Source organism: Lynx canadensis, chromosome A1, assembly GCF_007474595.2.
Source record: "Lynx canadensis isolate LIC74 chromosome A1, mLynCan4.pri.v2, whole genome shotgun sequence".
Lineage (NCBI taxonomy): Eukaryota > Metazoa > Chordata > Mammalia > Carnivora > Felidae > Lynx > Lynx canadensis.
In genome coordinates this window covers 209,956,874-209,982,383 of record NC_044303.2, presented here as the reverse complement: position 1 = coordinate 209,982,383, position 25,510 = coordinate 209,956,874, and the positions used below count along the sequence as shown (strand labels likewise).

The window sequence follows — 25,510 nt, the reverse complement described above, 5'->3', positions numbered from 1 at the left end:
CACACAAAAATAAACTCAAAATGGATGAAAGACCTCAATGTAAAACAGGAAGCCATCAAAATCCTTGAGGAGAAAGGCAAAAACCTCTGATCTTGGCCGCAGCAACTTCTTACCCAACACATCTCCAGAGGCAAGGGAAACAAAAGCAAAAATGAACTATTGGGACCTCAGCAAAGGAAACAATCAGCAAAACTAAAAGGCAACTGATTGAATGGGAGAAGATATTTGCAAACAACATATCAGATAAAGGGTTAGTATCCAAAATCTATAAAGAACTTCTCAAACTCCACACCCAAAAAACAAATAATCCAGCAAAGAAATGGGAAAAAGACATGAATTGACACTTTTCCAAAGAAGACATCCAGATGGCCAAGAGACACATGAAAAAATGCTCAACATCACTCATCATCAAGGAAATACAAATCAAAATCACAATGAGATACCACCGCACACCTGTCAGAATGGCTAACATTAACAACTGAGGCAACAAGAGATGTTAGCAAGGATGTGGAGAAAAAGGATCTCTTTTGCACTGCTGGTGGGAATGCAAACTGGTGCAGCCACTCTGGAAAACAGTATGGAGGTTCCTCAAAAAATTAAAAATAGAACTACCCTATGACCCAACAACTGCACTACTAGGTATTTATTCAAGGGATACAGGTATGCTGTTTTGAAGGGCCACATGCACCCCAATGTTTATAGCAGAACTATCAACAATAGCCCAAGTAGGGAAAGAGTCCAAATGTCCATCGATGGATGAATGGATAAAGATGTGGTGTATATATATATATATATATATGTATATATATATATATATATATATATATATACACAATGGAGTATTATTGAGCAATCAAAAAGAATGAAATCTTGCCATTTGCAACTACATGGATGGAATAGAGGGTATAATGCTAAGCGAAATTAGTCAGAAAGACAAATATCATATGACTTCACCCATATGAGGCCTTTAAGACACAGAACAGATGAACACAAGAGAAGGGAAGCAAAAATAATATAAAAACAGGGAGGGGGATAAAACATAAGAGACTCTTAAATATGGAGAACAAACAGAGGGTTGCTGGAGGGGTTGTGGGAGGGGGGATAGGCTAAATGAGTAAGGAGCATTAAGGAATCTACCCCTGAAAGCATTGTTGCACTATATGCTAACCTGGATATAAATTAAAAATATAAAATTAAATAAAAAATTAAAAAAAAAAAAGATGCTCAATCAACTGAACTACCTAGGTACCCCAACATCTTAAAATTTCTAAAGTTAGGATAGTTTTTAATCAATGGGCTTATGAATTAATTATTAACTTTAAAAAAGCATATTTAGTACATAAAAATGTTGTCACTTTCAGTCAATGGTATCTAATATTCAATGAAATAGAATTTCATGTATTGGTTATCCCAAACACATCATGAATAAAAATGATGAAGCTAAACTAGTGGAATGGCAGAGATAAAAGAGACTATAAAAGCATCATCTTAGCAATACTAGATGACATGACAGTTTGACTTTGAAATTTAGTCTGCTGTGCTCAATTCCAGGCCCTCCCGCTAACTTCTTTCCTTTATATTGACTTTAGTGACATCAGTCTTAAGTCCATTAAGGTTCTAGGTTTTAAAACCATAATTAAGGTAAAAAACTAAAACATTCTAAATTTTACTGGAAAATTTGTTATTTTCAAATGGCTCAAAAGACATTCTAATTTTAACAATTAAAAAAAAAACAATCTTAAATCTGATAGTATTTCAGAATTTACCTTTACTGTAAAGTGCTTTATGTACTTTTGAAGGTTTTTCCACTGTTGAAGATGCTGAGAATCCAGGAGGTAAGCGAACGTGAACCAGTGTCAATGTGTTAGGTCGTGCTAATGGCTGTCTGAATGGACAAGTGCTGAAATATAACCTTACACCTGATGATGGAGTAAAATTATACATCAGTAACAGAAAATGAAAATCCCGAGGTATATGCGTTATTGAAGCAATTCCACAGAGTAACACCAGACACCTGTTAAAGCCACACATCACTTTCCTGACTGATGCAAAGTCCTCATGTGTAATATGACCTGAAGTAGATTTCTAAGAAGCTGTCACTTGGAACTGACAGGTGAATCAACACATTTTAGTAGAAAGAATCTGCAATTTTAAGCCAAGGGAGTCCTTGTTCCTATTCAGGCTCCGTCACTGAATATTAGCCACTTTACTTTTTAGGCCTAGCTTTACATCTATAAAATGAGGAGAAAGAACCAGGGAAAAATTTCTAATTTTCAAAATCTTTAACTTTATGAGTTATTAATATTGCTTGATAATTAATACACAAGTAAAAATATTTTCTAATAATAATTTTCCAAATCTGAAGATTATCAAGTCCTAACAGCAATAGCAGACATATGAATTAAACAACATACCTGCATGTGTGACTGCCAATAACTGACAATCCAGCGATTCAGAATTTTCAATCACTGCTATTTGAACAATTGGCTTAAAAACAGAACGATCTATGGTCCTACAAGAAAGGAAAAAAACTAAAGTTTATTTTTAAAATGGTCTACTAAATATCTAAATATGCTAAAATAAGACTAACTTCTTAGAAAATTAATACAACAGCAGCAAGCGCCAGCAAAAACCCCTGAATATGAGTTTACATTAATATTGTTACAAGTAACCCTTTTCTGAAAGATCATAAAAGACTAATTCCATTGGGTAAATGGTTAATGAGGAACAAGGGGTTCTCAGAGCATCAAATTATCATTGTAAAGATTACCACTAATTAAAAAGAAGGAAAAATGAAACTTTATAACAGAGAGACCTGGTAAACAGCACCTTAGCCAAGTATTCCATAGTGCAAAAACTGGTAATAGGTACCTACTGATGTAACACTACAAGGAGTTCACATCATCTATGTAATACTGGCCAAAAAAAAAAAAATTGTCTATTTTTTTAATCTAATGACAATGAAAAAGACAAATACAGAAAATGAGATATTCTACAAATAAGACTCCAGCACCCCCCAAATGTAGGGAAAAAGAAAGACAGTGAGACATCTGTTCTATGTCAATAAGACAAATGACCAATGTAATTCATGGGCTCTGATTGAATCCGGAGAAAAATGAAAAGAAAAACTGTTACAAAAGATTTCTGGGACTATTAAGTAATTTAATATGAACTGTATAATTACAAGATAGTATCACAAAATTATTAATTATTTTAGGTGTGGAATTGGTATTGTGCTTATATAAGAGACTTGGGAAATGAAGGTTGAAGGATGTAAGGAGGAAAGTCATGTCAAGTCATGTCTGCAACTTACTTTCAAGTAGTTCATAAGAAAGAAAGTCAGCAAATAAGGGAAAATGGTTAACAACTGTTAAATTTGGATAAAGGGTGTATCAGTTTTTACCATGCTGCTCTTCTAGTTTTTCTGGGATTTGAAAACAATTCCAAAAAAAAAAAAAAAAAAAGTCGGGAGCCAAAAAAGGAAAACTTTGTTTTAGATGGTCTGCCTTGAGAATTTTTTTTGTCACTGAAAAGCAAAGAAAACATTGATTTTTCACTAGGATATCTCAATTCAGCAATGACCCAAGCACACAGAAAACTGAAGCTGAAAATTTGAGGCCTTTGCTGTAAGAAGAGAATTTTTGCACTTAAGCTAAATTAGTTGTGATACATGTAAGTCATAGTGTATAGTGTCTGAAGACTTGGCTGTAGCCTTGATTCTAGTATTTATCGAGGAGTCACACTTCAGATAAATCATCACGCTCGTTAGTTTTAGTTTCCTCAAGAATACAATGTGGACAATACGACTATAAAGTTCCTGTATTCCCAAAGGGCACTTGTGTCAATTATCAGACCAACTAATCTTATACAACACAGGCCTGTTAAAAGGTTGGAGTGTTTACAAGTGGGGAACTTTGAGGCATGTAGTTTCTTAGTCATAACTCCTGTAATTGCCTGTACAGACAACCTAAACATGTCAAACTGTACTTTACACTGTAAAACCAGTCTGCCTTGTTTCAAACCATCCAACATCAGAATTAAGAGTCTTTCTCTAGCAGCTCAGAGCCTCCAATGTCATCTCCTTCAGCATTCCTGATCTTTTAGAGATATTTTGAAGAGAAAAGAATCTTAGTATGCTGTACACAAATAGCTTAACTATGCCTGTAAATAAATGTCTGACAATAAATTACATATTACCTAGCAATGTTTCCAGCAGCAGAGACAATAGAATTCTGCGAAACTGAGGCAACTCTGCTCATTCCTTGTCCATCGTGGCCCAAATCATAAACCTGTGAATAAAAATTGTACCCACTTGAGCATAACTATAACCCATGTGTACTTTACAAAATAATCTTTTAAGTAATATTTTATTGAAGAGACTCCTCCTTTTCAGGGATCCTTTAATTGTGGCACTTCAAACAGATATGGTAACATTCAGAGATTTGAAATTTCACAATAAAGGGACCCTGAGAAGTAGTTTTTTTTAAAGAATTTTTTTTTAACGTTTATTCATTTTAGAGACACAGAGAGACAGAGCCTGAGAAGGGGAGGGGCAGAGAGAGAGGGGAGACACAGAATCAGAAGCAGGCTCCAGGCTCTGAGCTGTCAGCACAGAGCCTGACGTGGGGCTCAAACTCACAAACCGTGAGATCATGACCTGAAGTCAGATGCTTAACTGACTGAGCCACCCAGGCACCCTGAGAAGTAGTTTTTTAAAAAAGCACACAGCCTACAGGAAAAGGCTAAGAGTAACTGAATCTCCTTCTTAAAAACAGGGATGTTCTTCCCCCCACTTAAATGGCGGTGTAATATTAATACTTACCTGTATTACTCCTTTCTCAGATCGTGTATATAAAATATTTCTAGAATTATCAATTGCAATTTGAAGAATAGGATCTATAAGACAAAAAAAACTCTACATTATTCTTCATTATTTCTTCATCCAACATTTAATGACTGTTTACTATATGCTAGAAACACAGGAATAATTATACTCAGTGTGTTCAAGAAACTTCCAGTTTAGTTTAATGAATCACTGTGTGAAGGGAAAAAGTTTAAAACTTCAGTCACAATGTTTTTTGAATGTATTTATCTTATCTCACTAGTTTTTAATTATTTCACCTTCCTAAATCTCTAATTCTATTAAAAACTCAGATATATTCATTTACTCGTATTCAATTTGTTCTAGACAGACAAAACATGTATTGGTTTAAGTACATACAGCTGTTTAGACCCATGCTCTGTGGTGCTACATTCATAGGAACTTGGGAATAAAACCAACACTATTTTATAATCTCTTTTTCCTTTAAACCCCTTATGAATATATGCCAAATGTTATTTAATAAGACAAACTTTCAGTTAAGAATGAGAATTTCTGGGGGCACCTGGGTGGCTCAGTCAGTTTAGTGCCCAACTCTTGATCTGGGCTCAGGTCATAATGTCATCGTTTGTGAGTCTGAGCCCTAAGTCAGGCACAAGTGCAGAACCTGCTTGGGATTCTCTGTCTCTGTCTCTGCTCCCCCAGCCCCAAAATAAATAAGCATTAAAAAAAAAAAAAGGAATTTCTGAAGAAAACGGTGAAGTCAACAATCTGTTAAAAAAAAACTGTGTTTGCCAAATTTATTGTTTTCTACTTACCATCTTCTGAGAATGTAAACTGTAGCAATGAAGGAACAAGGAAAGAAAGTGCACTCTTTGAGTGGTTTATTTTCCGACATCTTTGGCTAAACCAACCTGCTTCTGCCTTAAAAGGAAAAATTGAAAGAAGGAAGACCTGTAAATGTAGGTACACCCATCAAAGCAACTACCGTATACCCATGTGTACAAAAATCCTCAAACGGTAATGAAATACCAACAACTGTCAATGAGACATACTATTCAGAATATTGTTTAGTCCTTTAATTAAAAACAGAAAATGTAGTTAGCCATAATCATATCACTGCTCTCAATGAAATCAGCTATTTCAAAACCTCACAGTGCTGTTAATACACTCATATTTTAGTTATCTGAAAAATTCTTTTATTTAAAAGCAGTAAAGCAAGGGCACATGGGTGGCTCGGTAGGTTAAGCATCCAACTTCAGTTCAGGTCATGATTTCAGGGCTTGTGGGTTTGAGCCCTGCGTCGGGCTCTGTGCCAACAGCTCAGAACCCGGAGCCTGCTTCAGATTCTGTATTTCCCCCTCTCTCTGCCCCTCCCCACCCCTTTCAAAAATAAATATTTAAAAATAGGGGTGCCTGGGTGGCTTAGTTGGTTAAGCATCCAACTTCAGCTCAGGTCATGATCTCGCAGTGTGTGAGTTCGAGACCCGCATCAGGCTCTGGGCTGACAGCTCGGAGCCTGGAGACTGCTTCGCATTCTGTGTCTCCCTCTCTCCCTGCCCCTCCCATGCTCATGCTCTCTCTCAAAAATAAATAAATGTTAAAAAAATTTTTTTTATTTTAAATAAATAAAAAATAAAAGTAGTAAAGCAAATAAGTGCAGTTTATAAGAGCTCAAAGAACACAGGAGAGAGGTACCTGTATCATCTATTCCCACTTCAGCTAAAAAGAAATTTTAACAACAGCAGCCATCACAATCACAATCTACAGAGTACTTCTCAATGACTGACTTTTGCCATACAAAATTTTTTTTTTTTTTTACTATTTATTTTTGAGAGGGGGAGACAGAGTGCAAGCAGGAGAGGGCAGAGAAAGAGGGAGACACAGAATCCAAAGCAGGCTCCAGGCTCTGAGCTGTCCACACAGAGCCCGATGCAGGGCTCAAACTCTTGAACCACGAGATCATGATCCGCGCCCAAGTCAGACACTCAACCAACTGAGCCACCCAGGTGCCCCTCCCTACTTTTTTGATAATGAACAAAGCCAAGAGAAAATGGGTAAGAGATACTATGTAATATAAAAAACACAGCTGACCAGGGTTGTTGCCCTAGCTCTGCCACTAATTATGTGACTCTAAGAATGTTACTTTATCAGTTCCCTAACATTTACCTTATGAAAAAGGCAGTAATACAATAGGGATAAGACATAAAGGGGCATTTCAGAGTAGAGAAAACATACATGACCAAAATACATGAAAAGATCCTCCCTCAACTCAACCAGGAAAAAAAAAAATTCCCTCTAATCACATCGGCCAAAATTAGTAAATCTGTTAATAGTAGCATTAGTGGGGGTGGTGGTGGGGTACATTCACAGACGCCTGCTAAGAGTCTAAAACTCTTAGAGGGCAACATGAAAACATGAAAATACAATTTTAAATGCATATACTCTATAACCCAACATTAGAATTAAAAGTCTCTAAACAAAAAAGTAAAGGAGGGCTGCAAAAGCATTATTTGTGAAGAGAGAAACTGAAAACCTAGAAGTCCATCAAGAAAGGATTTGCTAAGGGGCGCCTGGGTGGCTCAGTCAGTTAAGCATCTGACTCTTGATTTTGGCTCAGGTCATGATCTCACAGTTCGTGAATTCGAGCCCAAATTCAGGCTGCACTGACAGCACAGAGCCTGCTTGGGATTCTCTCTCCCTCCCTCCCTCCCTCCCTCTTTTTCAAAATAAATTTTAAAAAACTAAAAAAAAAAAAAAAAAAGAAAACTGTTAAGTAAACATGCACATCCATTTTACAGACAAATATGCAGTATCACAAAGCAACAATTTAGTGAGAAGCCAATTATGTAATAAGTAATAACCTAAGTAAAAGCATACATACAGAAAAGTACATTATGTAATTGTATACGTGTGTGTGTGTGTATATATATATAGACATACATAAATATATAGCTATACTTACAATTATCAGTGGATCATTTTCTAAAAAAATAATATTCAGAACTGATAATGCTATTTATTTCTAGAAGAGAGGACTGAGTTTCATAGGCATGGTATAGTCATGGAAGACTATGGTTTTAACTATATGTATGAATACTTTCTCTAAGAATTTATTAGTATGCTTATATAATTAGAAAACAAAAGCAAAATCTATCCCTAAAAATGAAAAAAATCAAGAGAGCAAAAAAATGTTTATAAATGCTAGACTTACTTGGTATGCTACTTCGTATAAACAGCCGTCCTTTCCAGCCAAGAAAATTCTGCCATTATCAGTGGAAGTTATTGTTAAAAGATAAGTATTATCAGTGGGAAGAGAATATAAGGGATCTGGAAGCAACTGCATTCCACCACACATACTGTCATTAAGAACTCCAGAACCTATTTTTTTTTTAAAGAAAGAACACAGGAATCAGCTTATGAGCTTGTTTAAAGTTTGAGACAATCACTGCATTATCTTCAGAATTGTTATTTTTACTGAATTCTTATTGATCTATCCGAAAGCTTGTAGAACATAATTTTTAAATTACTGCAAAAAGTCTGATACAATTTATTCAAGTTAAATAGAACCTATAATTATGTACATACATAAAAAATTTATAACATATAAGTTTAATATATGTAACATTATACAACATCAAAAACTCTCCCAAATTATTAAATTTTACAAACAAGCCTAAGGATGTGATAGTAATCATTAATTTGAGTCACTGAAATTCAGCATTTCACCCAGGTTGCCACAATGCAGAAGAAACCACTGAATGTACTAGTAATAAACCAAGGTCTTCTTATGTTAAAGGAAAGAACGTACATTTCGGTATTGTGTGTGTTAAAATGGCTATTCAAAAAACTAGAAACGAAGAAATTGAAAGCTCTACTGGAAAAACTCGCTAGTGTCAATTGTTTCTCTTCTACTACCATTTTATATTGTACATTTAAGGAGTGTACGTTAATACGGTAAACATATTCAAAATACTTGTTTGGTGAAGCTACTAACCTGAAAGGTACCATCCCTGTGGGGAAACATTATTTTGCTATTAGCAAATAGTCTGGAAAGTTAACTTAGTCAAAAATTAGCTTTTAATTATATTAAACTGGCTAACATGTTTATTTTAAAAATACCACATATGGATTGCTATACCTGTTTGTAAATTAGCATAGCTAAGTCCAAGAATCACTATATCCACAGGGGTTGCCAAAACCAGCAGGTGCCGTACATGAGGTTGAAAGATGCCTAAGACAGAGGAGACATGGGTTAGGGATTATTCCAAAAAACTCCACTTACACTATTTAAGCACTAACAGACCACGGTTTTACCATTACATCCACATCCACTATCTAAGCATTAATAGACTAATGACTTTATCATTAAAATGAACTAGTGATTAAATAGTATATGAAGGGGAGACCTGGCTGGCTCAGTGGGTAAAGGATGCGACTCTTGATCCTGAGGTCGTGAATTCAAGCCCCACATTGGGTGTGGAGCCTACTTAAAAAAAAAAAAAAAATCATTTAAATAGTATATGAAATGTCTGAACTCACTTTAATTTGATGTTAAAATATTACTACCTATGATCATTTAAATAAGTAAATAGTAATACAAAAAGAACCACATTAAAAAAGAAACACTTCAGGGGCACCTGGTTGGCTCAGTCAGTTAGTTAAGCGATAGACTCTTGGTTTCAGCTCAGGTCATGATCTCACGGTTCTTTTTTTTTTTTTTTTAAACGTTTATTTTTATTTTTGAGAGACCGAGCATGAGTGGGCAGGGGGAAGGGGCAGCAGAGAGAGGGAGACACAGAATCTGCAGCAGGCTCTAGGCTCAGAGCTGTCAGCACAGAACCTGATGTGAGGCTCGAACCCACAAACCGTGAGATCATAACCTGAGCCGAAGTCAGATGCTTAACTGAGTGAATGACCCAGGAACCCCATGATCTCATGGTTCTTGAGACTGAAGCCCACATCATGCCCCACACTAACAGCAAGGAGCCTGCTTGGGATTCTCTCTCTCCCTCTTTCTCTAACCTACCACTCCTCTCGTGCAAGCTCTCTCTCTCAAAAAAAAATAAACTTTAAAAAAATAAAAGAAGCACTTCAGTATTTAATGCCATTTAAAATCAGCATTACATGGTGCACCTGAGTGGCTCAGTCAGGTAAGGGTCCGACTCTTGATCTCAGCTCAAGTCATGATCTCACAGTTTGTGAGTTCAAGCCCCATGCTGGGCTATGCACTGAAAGTGCGGAGACTGCTTGGGATTCTCTCTCTCCCTCCTTCTCTGGCCTCCCCGCTCCCCGCTGCATGCATGCACATGTGCTCTCTCTCAAAATAAATTTTAGGGGCGCCTGGGTGGCGCAGTCGGTTAAGCCTCCGACTTCAGCCAGGTCACGATCTCGCGGTCCGGGTCACGATCTCGGGGTCCGTGAGTTTGAGCCCCGCGTCAGGCTCTGGGCTGATGGCTCGGAGCCTGGAGCCTGTTTCCGATTCTGTGTCTCCCTCTCTCTCTGCCCCTCCCCCGTTCATGCTCTGTCTCTCTCTGTCCCAAAAATAAATAAAAACGTTGAAAAAAAAAATTAAAAAAAAATAAATTTTAAAGGGGCGCCTAGGTGGCTTGGTTGGTTAAGCGTCGGACTTCGGCTCAGGTCATGATCTCACGGTCCGTGAGTTCAAGCCCCGCGTCGGGCTCTGTGCTGACAGCTCAGAGCCTGGAGCCTGTTTCAGATTCTGTGTCTTCCTCTCTCTCTGCCCTCCCCTGTTCATGCTCTGTCTCTCTCTGTCTCAAAAATAAATAAACGTTAAAAAAAAATTTTTTTTTAAATAAAAAAAATGAAAAAAATTTAAAAAACCAAAATAAATTTTAAAAACTGTATTAAAAAAAAAAACACTTTTTTTGGGGGCGCCTGGGTGGCGCAGTCGGTTAAGCGTCCGACTTCAGCCAGGTCACGATCTCGCGGTCCGTGAGTTCGAGCCCCGCGTCGGGCTCTGGGCTGATGGCTCAGAGCCTGGAGCCTGTTTCCGATTCTGTGTCTCCCTCTCTCTCTGCCCCTCCCCCATTCATGCTCTGTCTCTCTCTGTCCCAAAAAAAAATAAACGTTGAAAAAAAAAAAAAAAACTTTTAATTCCAAAATCAGAATGGCATAAAATAGTCTGTTTATTAAAATATACAGCTTTCTATTTGTACACCCACATTCATAGCAGCATAATTCACAGTACCTAAAAAGTGGAAGCAATCCAAGTGTCCACTAACAGATGAATGGATAAACAAAATGTGGTCTACATACACAATAAAATAGAATAGGATCCAGTCTTTAAAAAGGAAATTCAGACACATACTGTAACAGGAATGAATCTTAAGATCATTATAAGTGAAATAAACCAGTTGCAAAGAAAAAATACCATATAATTCCACTTATGTCAGATGCCTATAGTCAAATTCATAGAAACAGATATGAGTTCATATATTAAACGAGTTTCCCAGATGAATTTATAGATCAAAATCAGATAATTTATAGTTTCAGAGGGGACATTACCAAGTGCAAGCTTTTTTTAAAATTCATGCTAAGGTACTGTTTAACTTTATTTTCTTTTTATGGTATTAACATTAAGAAATGCGTACAGGCACGAGATGACACGTCATGTTACAATGTCCAAAAACAGTGCCTTACTGATAGGAATAAAAGGAAATATATCTTATGTTACAATTATGGACATCTCTTCATGTATATACCTTTGGCCTGCTTAAGCGTACATAATGCCACAGAAAGTACAAAACTTTTACTTTCACTGATGAACACTGAGGGGTACAAAAGTCAGCTTTGTGTATCAAGCTTCCAGTCAGTTAAGCTGAAGGCACAGATCTTCTACCTAATGAACTCAAAATATACCTGATATTTCATGAAAAAGACTTAAAAAGCCTAAACTTTATGAAAACTTATGTTTTCCTTAATAGAAGCCTTATCTCAAAGTATTCAGTCACCAGGAGATGCCAAATAAGTCTTCTTTGATTACAGAAACTCTAGTGAAGTAGGAATTCTATGGATGATGGAGCTGGTTTACGACTTTGAGCAAAGAAAGGTAAGGAAAGTAGTATCTTGTCAAATGATGTCATCTTCTCTAAATCTCTCATCATTTATTCAAGTATTTTGCAACAGAAATGGTAGGAATGGAAGCCATCTCCCTTCAGGATGCAGCAAGGTTAAATGACTGACATTTCTTGCTTTTGTCAACCTTCACTTCTTACCTATAAAGTACATTATCTTATTAGCACCTTTTAGAAATTAACATAAGTTGTTTAGGTCTGTGAACCAGTTCCAAATTTCACTACTTTTGAATGAAAAAGTTTTAAGGTTTTGAAAAAGTTTTGAAAGAAAAAGTGTAATACTTGTGCACAAATATAAGCACTTAAGATCCTTTGCTAACCCATCTGCTTTTGCTGCTTTGATGAAAAAACTCAACAGAACATACATAACTCACTGCACTTTTACAAAGGCATGCTTTGGCACTGAAAACTTGGCCAATGGTACCTTCAACTTCTAAGGCAACTTCAATGACAGTATGAATTGGTACCTTTTCAAGAGATGTTGGTTCAGAAACAAAAATACAAAGCTCTTCTCTTCTACTGAAAAGTCCACTGGCTTTCCAGAAGTAATTGACTACGGGTGTCTGGGTGGCTCAGTCAGTTAAGCATCCAACTCTTGCTTTTGACTCAGGTCACGATCCCAGGGTTGTGGGAATGATCCCCATATTGGGCTCGCACAAAGCATGGAGCCTGCTTAATAGTCTCTCTCTCCCTCCCTCTCCACCTGCCCCTCCCCTGTCGCTTGCGCACTCTCTAAATAAATAGACAGAATTGACTACATTTGAGGTAGGAGGTTTACTGTATTCAAAACACAAAGAAAGACCATTCCAAGAATAACTTCCAGGAAGGAGTTTACATATGATTTGACTTTGGTGGCAGTCCCACTGGGTCATACAGATGACGTAAATTGACTCATAACCACTAATCACTCACAATCACTATAATGAATAATGTCCAAAAGCCATAAGCTCTTTCAGGTAAGTTACCTCCCAAGAAGATGAGATTGAAACTAGACAACTATGTGAATCTTTCAATACATGAGAAATGCATCCCTGAACTCAAAAATGACTAAACCTTGTCAATTTGTAGACAAAAACCTGCAAATGCTAAAAATCACTGAAAAATTCCTGTTTTATTCAAACAATCATAAAATTGAAACATGTATTCATACTCTTCTTGCTTACACAGAATTCACCAATAAAGCAAACTCGTGCCAAAAAGACTGACTTAGAAAACAATGACTTTAGGGGCGCCTGGGTGGCTCAGTCGGTTAAGCGTCAGACTTCGGCTCAGGTCATGATCTCTCGGTCCGTGAGTTCGAGCCCTGCGTCGGGCTCTGTGCTGACAGCTCAGAGCCTGGAGACTGTTTCAGATTCTGTGTCTCCCTCTCTCTGACCCTCCCCTGTTCATGCTCTGTCTCTCCCTGTTTCAAAACTAAATGAAACATTAAAAAAAAATATAAAAAAGAAAACAATGACTTTAATTTCAAAATATTTATTTATTTATTATTTATTTATTTATTTAGAGAGAAAGCATGTGTGCATGTGGGGGAGGGGGAGAGAGAGAGGGAGAGAATCCCAAGCAGGCTACGCACCGTCAGCACAGAGCCTGACGAGGGGTTCAATCCCACAAACTGTGACATCATGACCTAAGCTGAAATCAAGAGCCGGACGCTTAACCAACTGAGTCACCCAGATGCCCCAAGAACAGTATTTTCTTGCAAAAGGCAAAGTATATATGGACTTCGTCAGCTTTAACATTACATTCCAGAGTCAAAATTTTCAGTACTTACTGACAGAAAAGCCAGAATTGTTTCATTATCAAAGATAACACCTTTGTTGCCATATCAAAGACTATGCCATAATTTTAATTTTGCACTGAAGTTTACGTTTGAGTAGTACAAAATTTTAGTATTTATCTTAGATGGACAATTTATATTTTACGATAGAGGGCAGGGACAGTCGTTGACTGTTATTATGAATAACTTTTAAATGAAGAAAAGAGAGATACATACCTCAGGGTTGAGAATACTTTGAGGTTCTATGTTAAGGAAATAAGTTTATAATATAATCACATAAACTGTTTAAGACTACATGTCTGTACCATGTGAATTATAACTTCAAACACAGTTGTGACCTCAAAATTTTATTCAGGCATTACAAACATTTTGTCTACTATTTCCCATTGTAGTAAGATTTCTCACATATCAAAAAAAAATCTATATTAAATTTAAATCAATCCATTATTTGTCATTAGCTCTGATAAAAAATCTGTATAATGAAGTTGAAACTGTTAAACACCACTTCTCACTTCTTTAAGATTTATTCTGAATTCTCTTTTCATTTCCATTGGACATCAAGACTAAAAAAAAAAAAAAATGCAGAGATGGGGCGCCTGCGTGGCTCAATCAGTTAAATGTTCAACTCTTGATTTCAGCTCAGGTCATGATCTCATGGTGGTGAGATCAAGCCCCTTGTGGGGCTCTGTGCTGGGTGCAGAGCCTGCTAAGAGTCTCTCTCTCCCTCTCCTTCTGCCCCTCCTCTGAGTGTGCTCTGGCAATCAGTCTCTCACTCTCAAGAAGGAAAAAACACCCACAAAAAGAAAACAAACCAAAACGTAGAGACAAAAATGGTTTTTAACATTAAATTTACTAACTGATGAAAAATGTATAATGTAAAAAACTTTAGGTACATCATCAAAGAGTAACAAAAAATAAGCAAGATAAATGCAGAAATTATAGTTTAACAATTTTATTAAAAAATTTTTTCTTTTATTTTTTTTTTAATGTTTACTTATTTTTGAAGGAGAGAGAGAGAGACAGACAGAGCGTGAGCCAGGAGAGGGCAGAGAGAGGAGACACAGAATCCAACGCAGGCTCCAGGCTCTGAGCTGTTAGCACAGAGCCCGACGCGGGGCTCAAACCCACAAACCACAAGATCACGATCTGAGCTAAAGTCGGACACTTAACCAACGGAGCTACCCAGGCGTCCCTAAAAAAATTTTTTTAAGTTTATTTAGTTATTTTGAGAGAGAGACAGACAGACAGACAGACAGCAGGGGTGGGGCAGAGAGAGAGGGAGGGAAAATCTCAAGCAGACTCTGCATTACCAGCACAGAGCCAGATACAGGGCTTAAACTCATGAACCATGAGATCATGACGTGAGCCAAAATCAGAGTTGCATGCTCAACCAACTGAGCCACACAGGTACCTCCCCTGTCCCCACAAAATTTTTTAAGTAAGCTCTACACCCAGGATGGGGCTTGAACTCATGACCCTGAGATCAAGAGTCACATGCTCTACCAACTGAGCCAGTTAGGTACCCCAATTTAATAATTTTAAAGACAGACTCATTTCTACCATAAAGTGAGTAAACTATTAAATATTCCTAATCACTTTCTATGTTTCTACTTAGAATTCAGAACAAATATTTGATAAAAATTTCAACTACTTAAAATGTGTTGTTACTCAGTTCTAAACCATTATATACAAACATTATCATTACATTTTTATCTCTTACCAGCCTTTGGTTTCACAAGCCCCACAGCAAGAATAGTCTCACTAAGTCCATCAAATAGGCAAGGTCTCCTCTGTCAAACGGTAAAGAAAAACATGTTATACATACACAGAAAACAAGTTTATCCTAAAATATTCTTTAAGACTACAGGATTTAGTGTAAAATAAGCCAGCAACAAAACTGTTTCAGTTCCAAGATTCAAGGCACACAGGCCTGTCTAAAGCTAAGCATAAACCAGGCAAACAGAGACAGCTGCTCCCCATTCTAAACTTCTCCTCAGCCAGGCTGCAAGTCTCAAGTAATAGCAGTTCTGTTGGGTTAAGACCCTCTCAGAAGAACAGACTCACAGGGAAAGCCTATGGCTGAGGGTGGACAGAAACACTGAGAAAAAGTCTCTAGGAACCCAACCTATATTCTAAGTGCAAAGTAATTCTAAGGAATTTGAAACCTGTGGCCCACTGAGGGTAACCAGAGCAATAACAAAACCAAACTCAACTCAACTCTTGACTTGGAAAACGTTAACTTTCCCCGAAATAAAGACCTACTTGATAGGCCTAGCAAAAAAAGAGACATACCCATATCTTAGGATGGATAAACACTACTTACTACAGTGTCCACTGTCCTACACATGGCATCTGGCTTAAAAATAAACACATGAGACACAAAAAAAGCACAGGAAAAAAACAGCCTGTCAAGAAACAAAGAAATCAACAGAAATGGACTCAGCTAGGAGACAGATGTCTGAACTATAAAGGACAGGAAATTTAAAATAAATGATTATCATATGAGGTATTAATGAAAAAATGGGACAATATAAATAAGCAAATAAGGATTTCAGCAGAGAGATGAAAATTACAAGAAATAAGTGAAAATGTTAGAAATAAAAGCACAGCACAGAGAAAGAACATCTTGTAAGAACTTTTAAATAGATTTGACATACTTAACAAAAGAATCCGTGAACTTGAATTTGGGTCAACAGAAATTGTCCAAATTGAACAAACAAAAAGAATGGAGAAACAAAAACAGAACAAAGTATCCAAAATCTGTTTTGAATAACATCAAACAATCTACGGAAGTGTAAAAAATCTCAGAAGGGAGAGGAAGAGAATGGGGCAGAACAAATATTTGAAGATAATCACTGAAAAATTTCCAAAAATGAAAGACATCAAACCAAAGATCCAAGAAACTCAGAGAACACCAAGTAGGATAAATATGCCCGGGGGGGTGGGGGCCGTGGGGGAGGGATATTCATATATATACATATACATATACATATGCATATACATATACATATTCATATACATATTATATATATAATATATATATATAGATATACACACATGATCCAGACCTTGAAGAAAATTTCTGGTTGTCCTGAAAAGAGCCAAGCAAACAGAAAGAAAACTCCTAATGGCCACATATGTGGACCAGGTTTTCCCCATTTCCCCATGTTGTGAAAACTGGCACAACCTCCAGAAACTAAGACCAATACTGGGGATGTTAGGTGTTTCAGAACAATGAATTGAACAAGATTACGTTCCTATTATCCATGTGGTATTAGGATTTATAATAAAAAGCTAATGGAATAATTGAAATGAAACCTAACATTTTTGCAGAATTGAATTTGTGAACTAAAGATTTATATACCGAGGATTTGTGCCTTGATTTTTTCAGTAAGCACACTGTTCAAATAATTTTTCTTTAAATAAGTTCTAGTTTGAACACAGTAAGGTTGGAGTGTATATTCCATGAGGACAGGAGCTACACTTACCACATTCAATATTGTTCCATAGCACAAAAGAGTGTCTGATACATAATAAACTCAACATTTTATTACATGGATACATTACATGTTGATGGAAATACAGAAATTTCATTAAAGAGAAACCCTTTTTAAGCAAATTATCCTTACACTTGTCTATAACATAATTTTTTTTGTGTTTGTTTTTCTAAATAGATCCACACCTAAATGAAGTCGTTTTATTCCTTAGTATCAAAACAACTATGTTACAATAATAAAAGCAACTAAAGTTCAGGGTATATGAAGAAAAAATCACAACCATACATCACTGCTATTAGAACTATATAACAGTTCAACCATAAAAAATAGCTATGAAAAGTTCTAAATGAAAAAAAATCAGAGAACAAAAATATTTTTATTTAAGCTACAAGTTCTCATTTAGTATCACTTTAATTCAGTGATTGTGTGTGTGTGTGTGTGTGTGTGTGGGTGTGTGTGCATTCCTAACAGGTGCTTTAATTACCCAAGGGCAAGAGAAACAACTACAAGGGCCTTCCTCTGGTTATCCCACTAATCCCCTAAAGACATTATGAGAGAGAAATGGTAGTAAGCCAAAATTTATCTTCAAAAAGCCAGAGTGAGATTCCCAGATCAATAAACTATTTAGCAAGAATGTCTTGAGCCATCACTCAGATTACTATATACACTCAAATTACACATGGCCAACCTCATGGAATAAACTGTTTAGGTCACTTCAATGAATTAAGAGCCTCCCAATTCATAAAAATGCATCAAAAATACAGGTCTTTAAAGATGTCAAACCATCTCTCAAAAAACTACTAACAGATTATCTTATTGGAAGATAAGAGCTTGGAAACTAGACCCTGCTACTCAGAGTGGTACTTAGACTGGCAGCATCACTGGGAGGTTGTTACAAATGCAGACTCTCAAGGCTCACTCAGAACTACTATAACAGAATCCGCACTTTTAACCTCATTCTCAGGTGATCGGTATGCATACTGAGAAGCACTGACCCAGATGTTAGCTGAATGAAAAATAAACCAGGCAGCTTTTGATGAATAGAATACTAGCTGCCATTAAGATAATCTAACTTCTATTATGCTAAAGCAAACCCGCATTAAATACATACCCATCTTCATAGTTCCACATGAATATGTCACTGTCAATTGTGAGCCAAGCTCTGCTGATAGGAGGGAACACACCCATCATGCAGTTACACTGCATATCTGAAGTAGTGTGGATGTAAGGCAAAAAGATTTCAATCTTCTCTTTCTTAAGCTTGTTTTGAAAGATTTGATTTAAAATTATGATTAAAAAATCATGATCTGTCCACTTTTTAATAGAAAAAGCAATATAGGGTGCCTGAGTGGCTCTGTCCATTAAGTGTCTGACTTCAGCTCAGGTCATGAGCTCATGGTTCCTGAGTTCAAACTCCCCGTAGGGCTCTGTGCTGACAGCTCAGAGCCTGGAGCCTGCTTAAGATTCTGTGTGTCCTTCTCTCTCTGCCCCTCCCCCACTCATGCTCTGTCTCTCAAAAATGAATAAACATTAAAAAAAATTTTTAAAAAGAAGAAAAAGCAAATAAAATATCTTGATTTCTAATGAGTTTAAAGACATAGTGTATGACAGAAATAACCTGCAATTTACAATTCCTAAATAATGCCATTTGACCACTTAAAATGTAATTTTGAAGGACAAATATAATGTTTTTACCATTATTAAAGACGAATATTGATCATGAATAACACCATTAAATTTTGACATGAAAAAACTGTTCTACTGGACCACTTTCTCCCAACTGCATAAGAGCAAGAGTGATAAAAAAAAAACAAAACATAAGGCATGCTAAAGTTAGGCCAGGTGACAATTTGCAAGCTTCTTATATATAGTGCAATTGAAAAATAGACAAAGAATTATATTATGTATCATAAGATGAGGAAAAAATTGTGAAATAAAATATTTCTTAATTAAATGATAATTTTTTTGCATGGTATTAACAGAAGATTAAAGAATATTAAGAGACTGGGGCGCCTGGGTGGCTTGGTCGGTTAAGCGTCCGACTTCGGCTCAGGTCATGATCTCACGGTCCGTGAGTTCGAGCCCCGTGTCGGGCTCTGTGCTGACCGCTCAGAGCCTGGAGCCTGTTTCAGATTCTGTGTCCTCCCTCTCTCTCTGCCCCTCCCCTGTTCATGCTCTGTCTCTGTCTCAAAAATAAATAAACGTTTAAAAAAAATTAAAAAAAAAAAGAATATTAAGAAACTAAGAAAAGATAGAGTATGGGATAAAAAGTGTTGTATATTTAATAACGTTATTTTACAAAGTCTCAGAGAAATACTGAAAAGTTTAGGAAAAATATTAGATTCTACTAGTTTTTCTACTTATAACTATTTTCTTAATTTTCCATTTCCTTTATTTTTCTAAAGCAGACTGTACTGAAATTTGAAAACACTTTTCCTTTAAATAGTTTAATATATTTTTAAAAATCTCAGATTAGAATTTTATTTTATTTAAAAAAAAAATTTTTTGGGGGCGCCTGGGTGGCGCAGTCGGTTAAGCGTCCGACTTCAGCCAGGTCACGATCTCGCGGTCCGTGAGTTCGAGCCCCACGTCAGGCTCTGGGCTGATGGCTCGGAGCCTGGAACCTGTTTCCGATTCTGTGTCTCCCTCTCTCTCTGCCCCTCCCCCGTTCATGCTCTGTCTCTCTCTGTCCCAAAAAATAAATAAACGTTGAAAAAAAAAATTTAAAAATTTAAAAAAAAAATTTTTTTTAACGTTTTATTTATTTCTGAGAGAGAGAGACAGAGCACGAACGGGGGAGGGTCAGAGAGAGAGGGAGACACAGAATCGGAAGCAGGCTCCAAGCTCTGAGCTGTCAGCACAGAGCCTGATGCGGGGCTTGAACTCACGGACCATGAGATCATGACCTGAACTGATCGGACGCTTAACCGACTGAGCCACCTAGGTGCCCCTCAGATTAAATTTTAGCATATCATCTTAATGTCTATATTATGAGAGCTATAGATTGATACAGAAGCTTCCTAACAAATAAGTATAAATCTTTTTTTTAATGTTTATTTAATTTTGAGAGACAGAGAGAGAGAAAAAAAAAACACAGGAGTGGGGGAATGGCAGACAGAGAGTGGAGATACAAAGCAGGCTCCAGGCTCTGAGCTGTCAGCACAGAGCCCGATGCATGGCTTGAACCCACTAACTATGAGATCATAACCTGAGCCAAAGTCGGTCCCCCAACCGACTGAGCTACCTAGGTGCCCTGCAAATAACTATAAATCTAATGCCTTTATAGGGTACGCCATACTTTAAAAAATCAGAGATCTTTTTTTAGAGGGTAAGAAAACTCCTCTAGCAATGTCTATGAAGATTCCATTAGTGTTTCATTCTTATTGTGATCCTTAGAAATGCAATCACTTATAATTTTAATTCTTTCTTAAGATTTTTTTTTAAGTTTATTTTATTTATTTTGAGAGAGAAGGTGAGTGTGAGCAGGGTAGAGGCAGAGAGAGGGAAAGAGAGAGAGAGGAGAGAGGAGGGAGGAAGAAGAGAGAGAGAGAGAGAGGAGAGAGGGGGAGAGGGGGAGAGGGAGAGGGGAGAGGGAAGAGAGAGAAGATGAATCCCAAGCAGACTCTGTGCACTCAGCACTGCGCCTGATGCGGGGCTCCATCTCACAAACTACGAGATTATGACCTGAGCTGAAATCAAGAGTCAGATGCTTAACCAACTGAGCCACTCAGGTAGCCCTAAACCTTAATTCTAAGATACCATTAAGTGCCAAACCATACCAAAGACTTTTGGGGATGGGCAAAAAGAAGTACATGGCAGTTTTTGTTTGTTTTTAAACATTTTTAGAACAACATCCCAGTTTTAAAATGTTAAAATATGAGAAAAAAATAAAATGAAAATCAGGAGTCTTCAAGCTAAAATGGGGTAAAAAGGCTTCCTTGGATAGCACTTAACTGGAAAGTACTACCTTGCAATAATATCATTCAAAAATGCAGAATTCCTTGTAAATGATTCACTCTCTTCAATGTCCAAGAACAATTAAGATGTAATTCAATTTTCAACACTCAATTTTATAATGATATTTTCTAGGCACATGGCAAACTACTGACATACTTAAAATGTTTTTTAAATAAACTCTTAAATGAACTTACATACAACACACCAATTAAACACAAAGCAAGAATTAGAATAAGAATACTAATTTTTAAAAATTTTAGGGAGTTAAAAACAAGGTAAAAGGATACGTCCAAACTGTTCAACAAGTTCAGGTGGGAGAGGAACCCTTCGGATGGAACTGATCTCTGGAAGGTTGGGTACCGACAGCAAACCAGGTCCTTGTAGAGGATAATCCATATCTGACATGCCGGAAACAGTGGGATTATCTACAAGTAATAAAACAAAGCATTTATTAAAATAATATACTGAACATCAACTGGGCATATCGAAGCACTGCAAGCTACAAAAAAAAATTGTGTATCTGATAGTTATAAAGGTATAGAGAAGGGGCACCCGGGTGGCTCAGTCAGTTGAGCGTTTGACTTTGGTTCAGATCGTGATCTCTTGGTTCAAGGGTTCGAGCCCTGCATCGGGCTCTGTGCTGACAGCTCAGAGCCTGGAGCCTGCATCAGATTCTGTGTCTCCCTCTTTCTCTCTGCCTCTCCCCACTCACACTCTCTCTCAAAAATAACTAAACATTAAAAAAATAGAAAATAAGTAATTCTGACCCAATACAAAAGAGGCCTGAGAAAATCCAGTGTTAAAAGAGGGCTAATTACTGGTTTCAGCACTAACCAGACAGTTATCCTTCACAAAGACTTACTCTGTAAGTAAGGATATATTTAGTTCAATAATTTAGTTTCTTTCTATTATTTTACTAATCTGAAATGGGAAAATATTTATAAAACTACTTTGTGACTGTCAAATGAAACAAAAAAAATATTTGAACAACCGTGAACAACAAAAAAAATATTGATGGGGGAAATAGCTATTTCCTTTCCCACTTCAATATTAATAGATTAAAAGAATCCTTGTGTTTTTGTTTTGTTAGACCACCCCTCCCACACCAATAAGATAAATACATATGATGCCACATAAGCAGTATTTTATTGGGGGAAACCACAGACTGCTCTATAAAGTGTTCTCACTTGGCAACCTTTCTCTTGCTTTAAGGCACAGACAACTAAGGGCAGGAGTGGTGCTGATCTATTCCTATGTCTTGAACAGGGAGGTATTCTTTAGATCTCATGACCTTTTTATCCAGGCACCTTTCCAGGCTCTAAGATAAAGATGTTGGGGAAAACTGACATATAAAAGAAATTCTAGGGGTACCTGGGTGGCTCCGTAGGTTAAGCAGCTAGCTCTTGATTTTGGCACAGGTCATCTCACGATTGGTGAGCCTGACTTTAGGCTCCAAGGTGTCACCATGGATCCTGCTTGGGATTCTCATCTCTGTCCCTCCCTAGCCCACGCTCTCTCTTTCTCATCAAAATAAATAAATAAACAACAAAAAAAGAAATTCTAAATGTATTATGGAATTTAAAATATATGAGAGAGAAAAAATGCAATCAATTCCTATGTACCGGATTGATTACCCAGCTTCAATATTACTAATAATATGTCCAATCAGGTTTCATTTATATCCCTAGCTACTCCTTCTCTAATGGATTTCTTTAATGCTTATTTTTGAAAGAAACTGAGAGGACAGCACAAGCAAGGGAATGGCAGAGAGACACAGAGACACAGAATCAGAAGCAGGGTCCAGGCTCTCAGCTGTCAGCACAAAGCCCAACAGCAGGGAGCTCACAAACCATGAGATCATGACATGATTTGAAGTCGGACGCTTAACCAACTGAGCCACCCAGGTGCCCCTCTAATGAATTTTTTTGAAGGAAATCCCAGACATCCCATTAATCTTAAACATACTAATTTTAACAGGATATTGCTAAGTGGAAATGTTAAATATTAACAGGACATGATAAATGGCAGTGGGAACACAAAGGATGGAATTAATAACTCAAATGAGGATGTGAATGGTTAAGAAACCCCTCAACAAAGGAAGTGATACTTAACGAACTTTGGAGGAATGTCAAGCAAAGAAGAAAATTCCAGACGCGAAGTAAACAATGACATAAAAGCATCCTGAAGAAAGGGCTTCTTATGAAAAACATGTTAAATTCTGTGTGACTGGAACAAGCTGAGAAGATTAGGTTGAAGAGGTATGTGTAAAGGTGGATAGAATCGATTGGGGTCAGATAAGAGTACACGAATGTATCCACTGTTTTTACATCTTGGTTTTCAAACCTGAGGAGGTCAAAGAGAGTAATGCTCTTCAAGATGAGTGTTGCTAATAGGCCACTCAGTTCTTAGAAGACAAGCTCACCGGTAAGTAGCAGTCAGGAACAGTACTAAATTTGTTCTGTTTCTATCTTTTCTCTGACTACAAGCCTACTCCAACGATTTTTATAAATTGTCAGAAGTGTCGTTTAGGTTTCCATTGCACAGATTGTCCTTGTTATTTTACCTTGGTTATTGCTTACCCCAAATCTTTTTTTTTATTTTTCAACGTTTATTTTTGGGACAGAGAGAGACAGAGCATGAACGGGGGAGGGGCAGAGAGAGAGGGAGACACAGAATCGGAAACAGGCTCCAGGCTCTGAGCCATCAGCCAGAGCCTGACGCGGGGCTCGAACTCCCGGATCGCGAGATTGTGACCTGGCTGAAGTCGGACGCTTAAACCGACTGCGCCACCGAGGCGCCCCCAAATCTTGTCTCTCTTACTTACACTTCTCTGCTTTTCCTCCCATATCCGTCTCAAAAAGGGGTCACTTTTTTTTTTTTTAGCAACTTATGTAATTCCATATGCCTTGAGGAGCCTAGTCATAATTTAAAATCATTAAAATGTTTTCCAATCACCTCTCTTTTGTGACCACATACACTGCCTTACCCTCCCTGTCCATCATCACTGCTAATATCCCCATTCTCTTCCTTTATTCCAGCGGTAGTTCTTTTAACAACCTTCATATTAAGACTTATATTACACTAACTCTACACGTAATAAAGAATATCTTTGAGAAAGATGGTAAATTTCAAATTAATTTCATTTGCTCGTCTGATTTACTCTAATGTTAATAGGAGGAATTAACAAGAATGAGACTTAGATCAGGTGATCCTACTCATCTGGCCTCTGTGATGAACACTTGGAGGCAGTGAGCAGCTCATTAAGGTTGGGGTCTTTCCCTCTGCTTCAAATGGCAGAGGTGCTCGTCACTCCTACCCTCTCAACGTTTATTTATTTTGGGACAGAGAGAGACAGAGCATGAACGGGGGAGGGGCAGAGAGAGAGGGAGACACAGAATCGGAAACAGGCTCCAGGCTCCGAGCCATCAGCCCAGAGCCCGACGCGGGCTCAACTCCCGGACCGGGAGATCGTGACCTGGCTGAAGTCGGACGCTTAACCGACTGCGCCCCCAGGCGCCCCACTCCTACCCTCTCAAATATCGGCAGTGAAGTGAGGAAGAAAATAAACTGAAAACAGGCTCTTTTTGCTCTTCAAAATGTGCAAACAGGGCCCCAAATCTCAAAACGTCTTCGCCGAGTCCACCCTGGGGATAGGACCTAGTAGGAATTCAGGCGAGTCCTTCCGGCTGAGAAAGCAGTTACCACCAATGGGCACTGATCACTCACTTGGGGCAGACACCATGAGAAGCTCGGAAAGGTCCGGGTACATGCGGTCTTCTGCAACTGACGGTCGATGAGCCGTCCTGCATTTTCCAGAGCTTCCTGCAGGGCTGAGGCCGACGTGGAGGCCGGCATCGTCGAGCCAGTAAAGAAGACGGCATGTCGAAGTTCGGAGACACCAGCGTCCGGAAATAGTCAAGAACCAAGGAGAAAGGAGAGAAAACCCAAGACCCTAACTCAGCCCGCAGCTTAGGGCTGCGCGCGCCAAACGAGCGCCTCGGCGCCTCTGCATGACGCACTTCCGGTTCGTCGGGAGGGGGATTTGAAGGCCTTGTTTTGCAGACTCGAGAGGAGAAGTTGAAAGGGCTGGACGTTAGGGGCGGAGCGACTGGGGGGTGGGGTGGAGCGGGCACTTCCTGGGCGTCGCTGGAGGTTGGCAGGTTGGGGAGTAGGAATTCGTCTAGGTTGTATGGGAAGGAAGGAAAGGAGGGGAAAGGGAAAAGGGCTGGGAAAGGACAGGGCTGGGAGGGGTGGGAGGGGTGGGGAGGGAGAAGGGAGCGGGTATCGGGTAGTGGGGAGCTGGGTAGTGCGTGGCAGCGCAGACTGGTTCGGCTCGGGTGGGTATCGCGAGCCGTCGATCTTT

The 25,510-nt window shown here is 38.1% G+C and overlaps 1 protein-coding gene across 1 annotated transcript in view; it reads right to left on the bottom strand.

The window, feature by feature from the left end:
- The window catches only part of NUP155 (nucleoporin 155), a 72,769-nt gene extending 47,628 nt beyond the window's left edge, over positions 1-25,141 (bottom strand). Inside the window, 14 exon segments of the mRNA XM_030328971.1 lie at positions 1,767-1,919; positions 2,415-2,512; positions 4,198-4,289; positions 4,823-4,896; positions 5,638-5,743; positions 8,034-8,200; positions 8,961-9,053; positions 15,414-15,467; positions 15,470-15,483; positions 18,302-18,398; positions 21,435-21,572; positions 24,874-24,927; positions 24,930-25,013; positions 25,016-25,141. Of these exon segments, the coding sequence (XP_030184831.1) occupies positions 1,767-1,919; positions 2,415-2,512; positions 4,198-4,289; positions 4,823-4,896; positions 5,638-5,743; positions 8,034-8,200; positions 8,961-9,053; positions 15,414-15,467; positions 15,470-15,483; positions 18,302-18,398; positions 21,435-21,572; positions 24,874-24,927; positions 24,930-25,013; positions 25,016-25,028 (1,237 nt within the window). The 5' untranslated portion in view covers positions 25,029-25,141.
- Between the last annotated feature and the right edge of the window lie 369 nt (positions 25,142-25,510).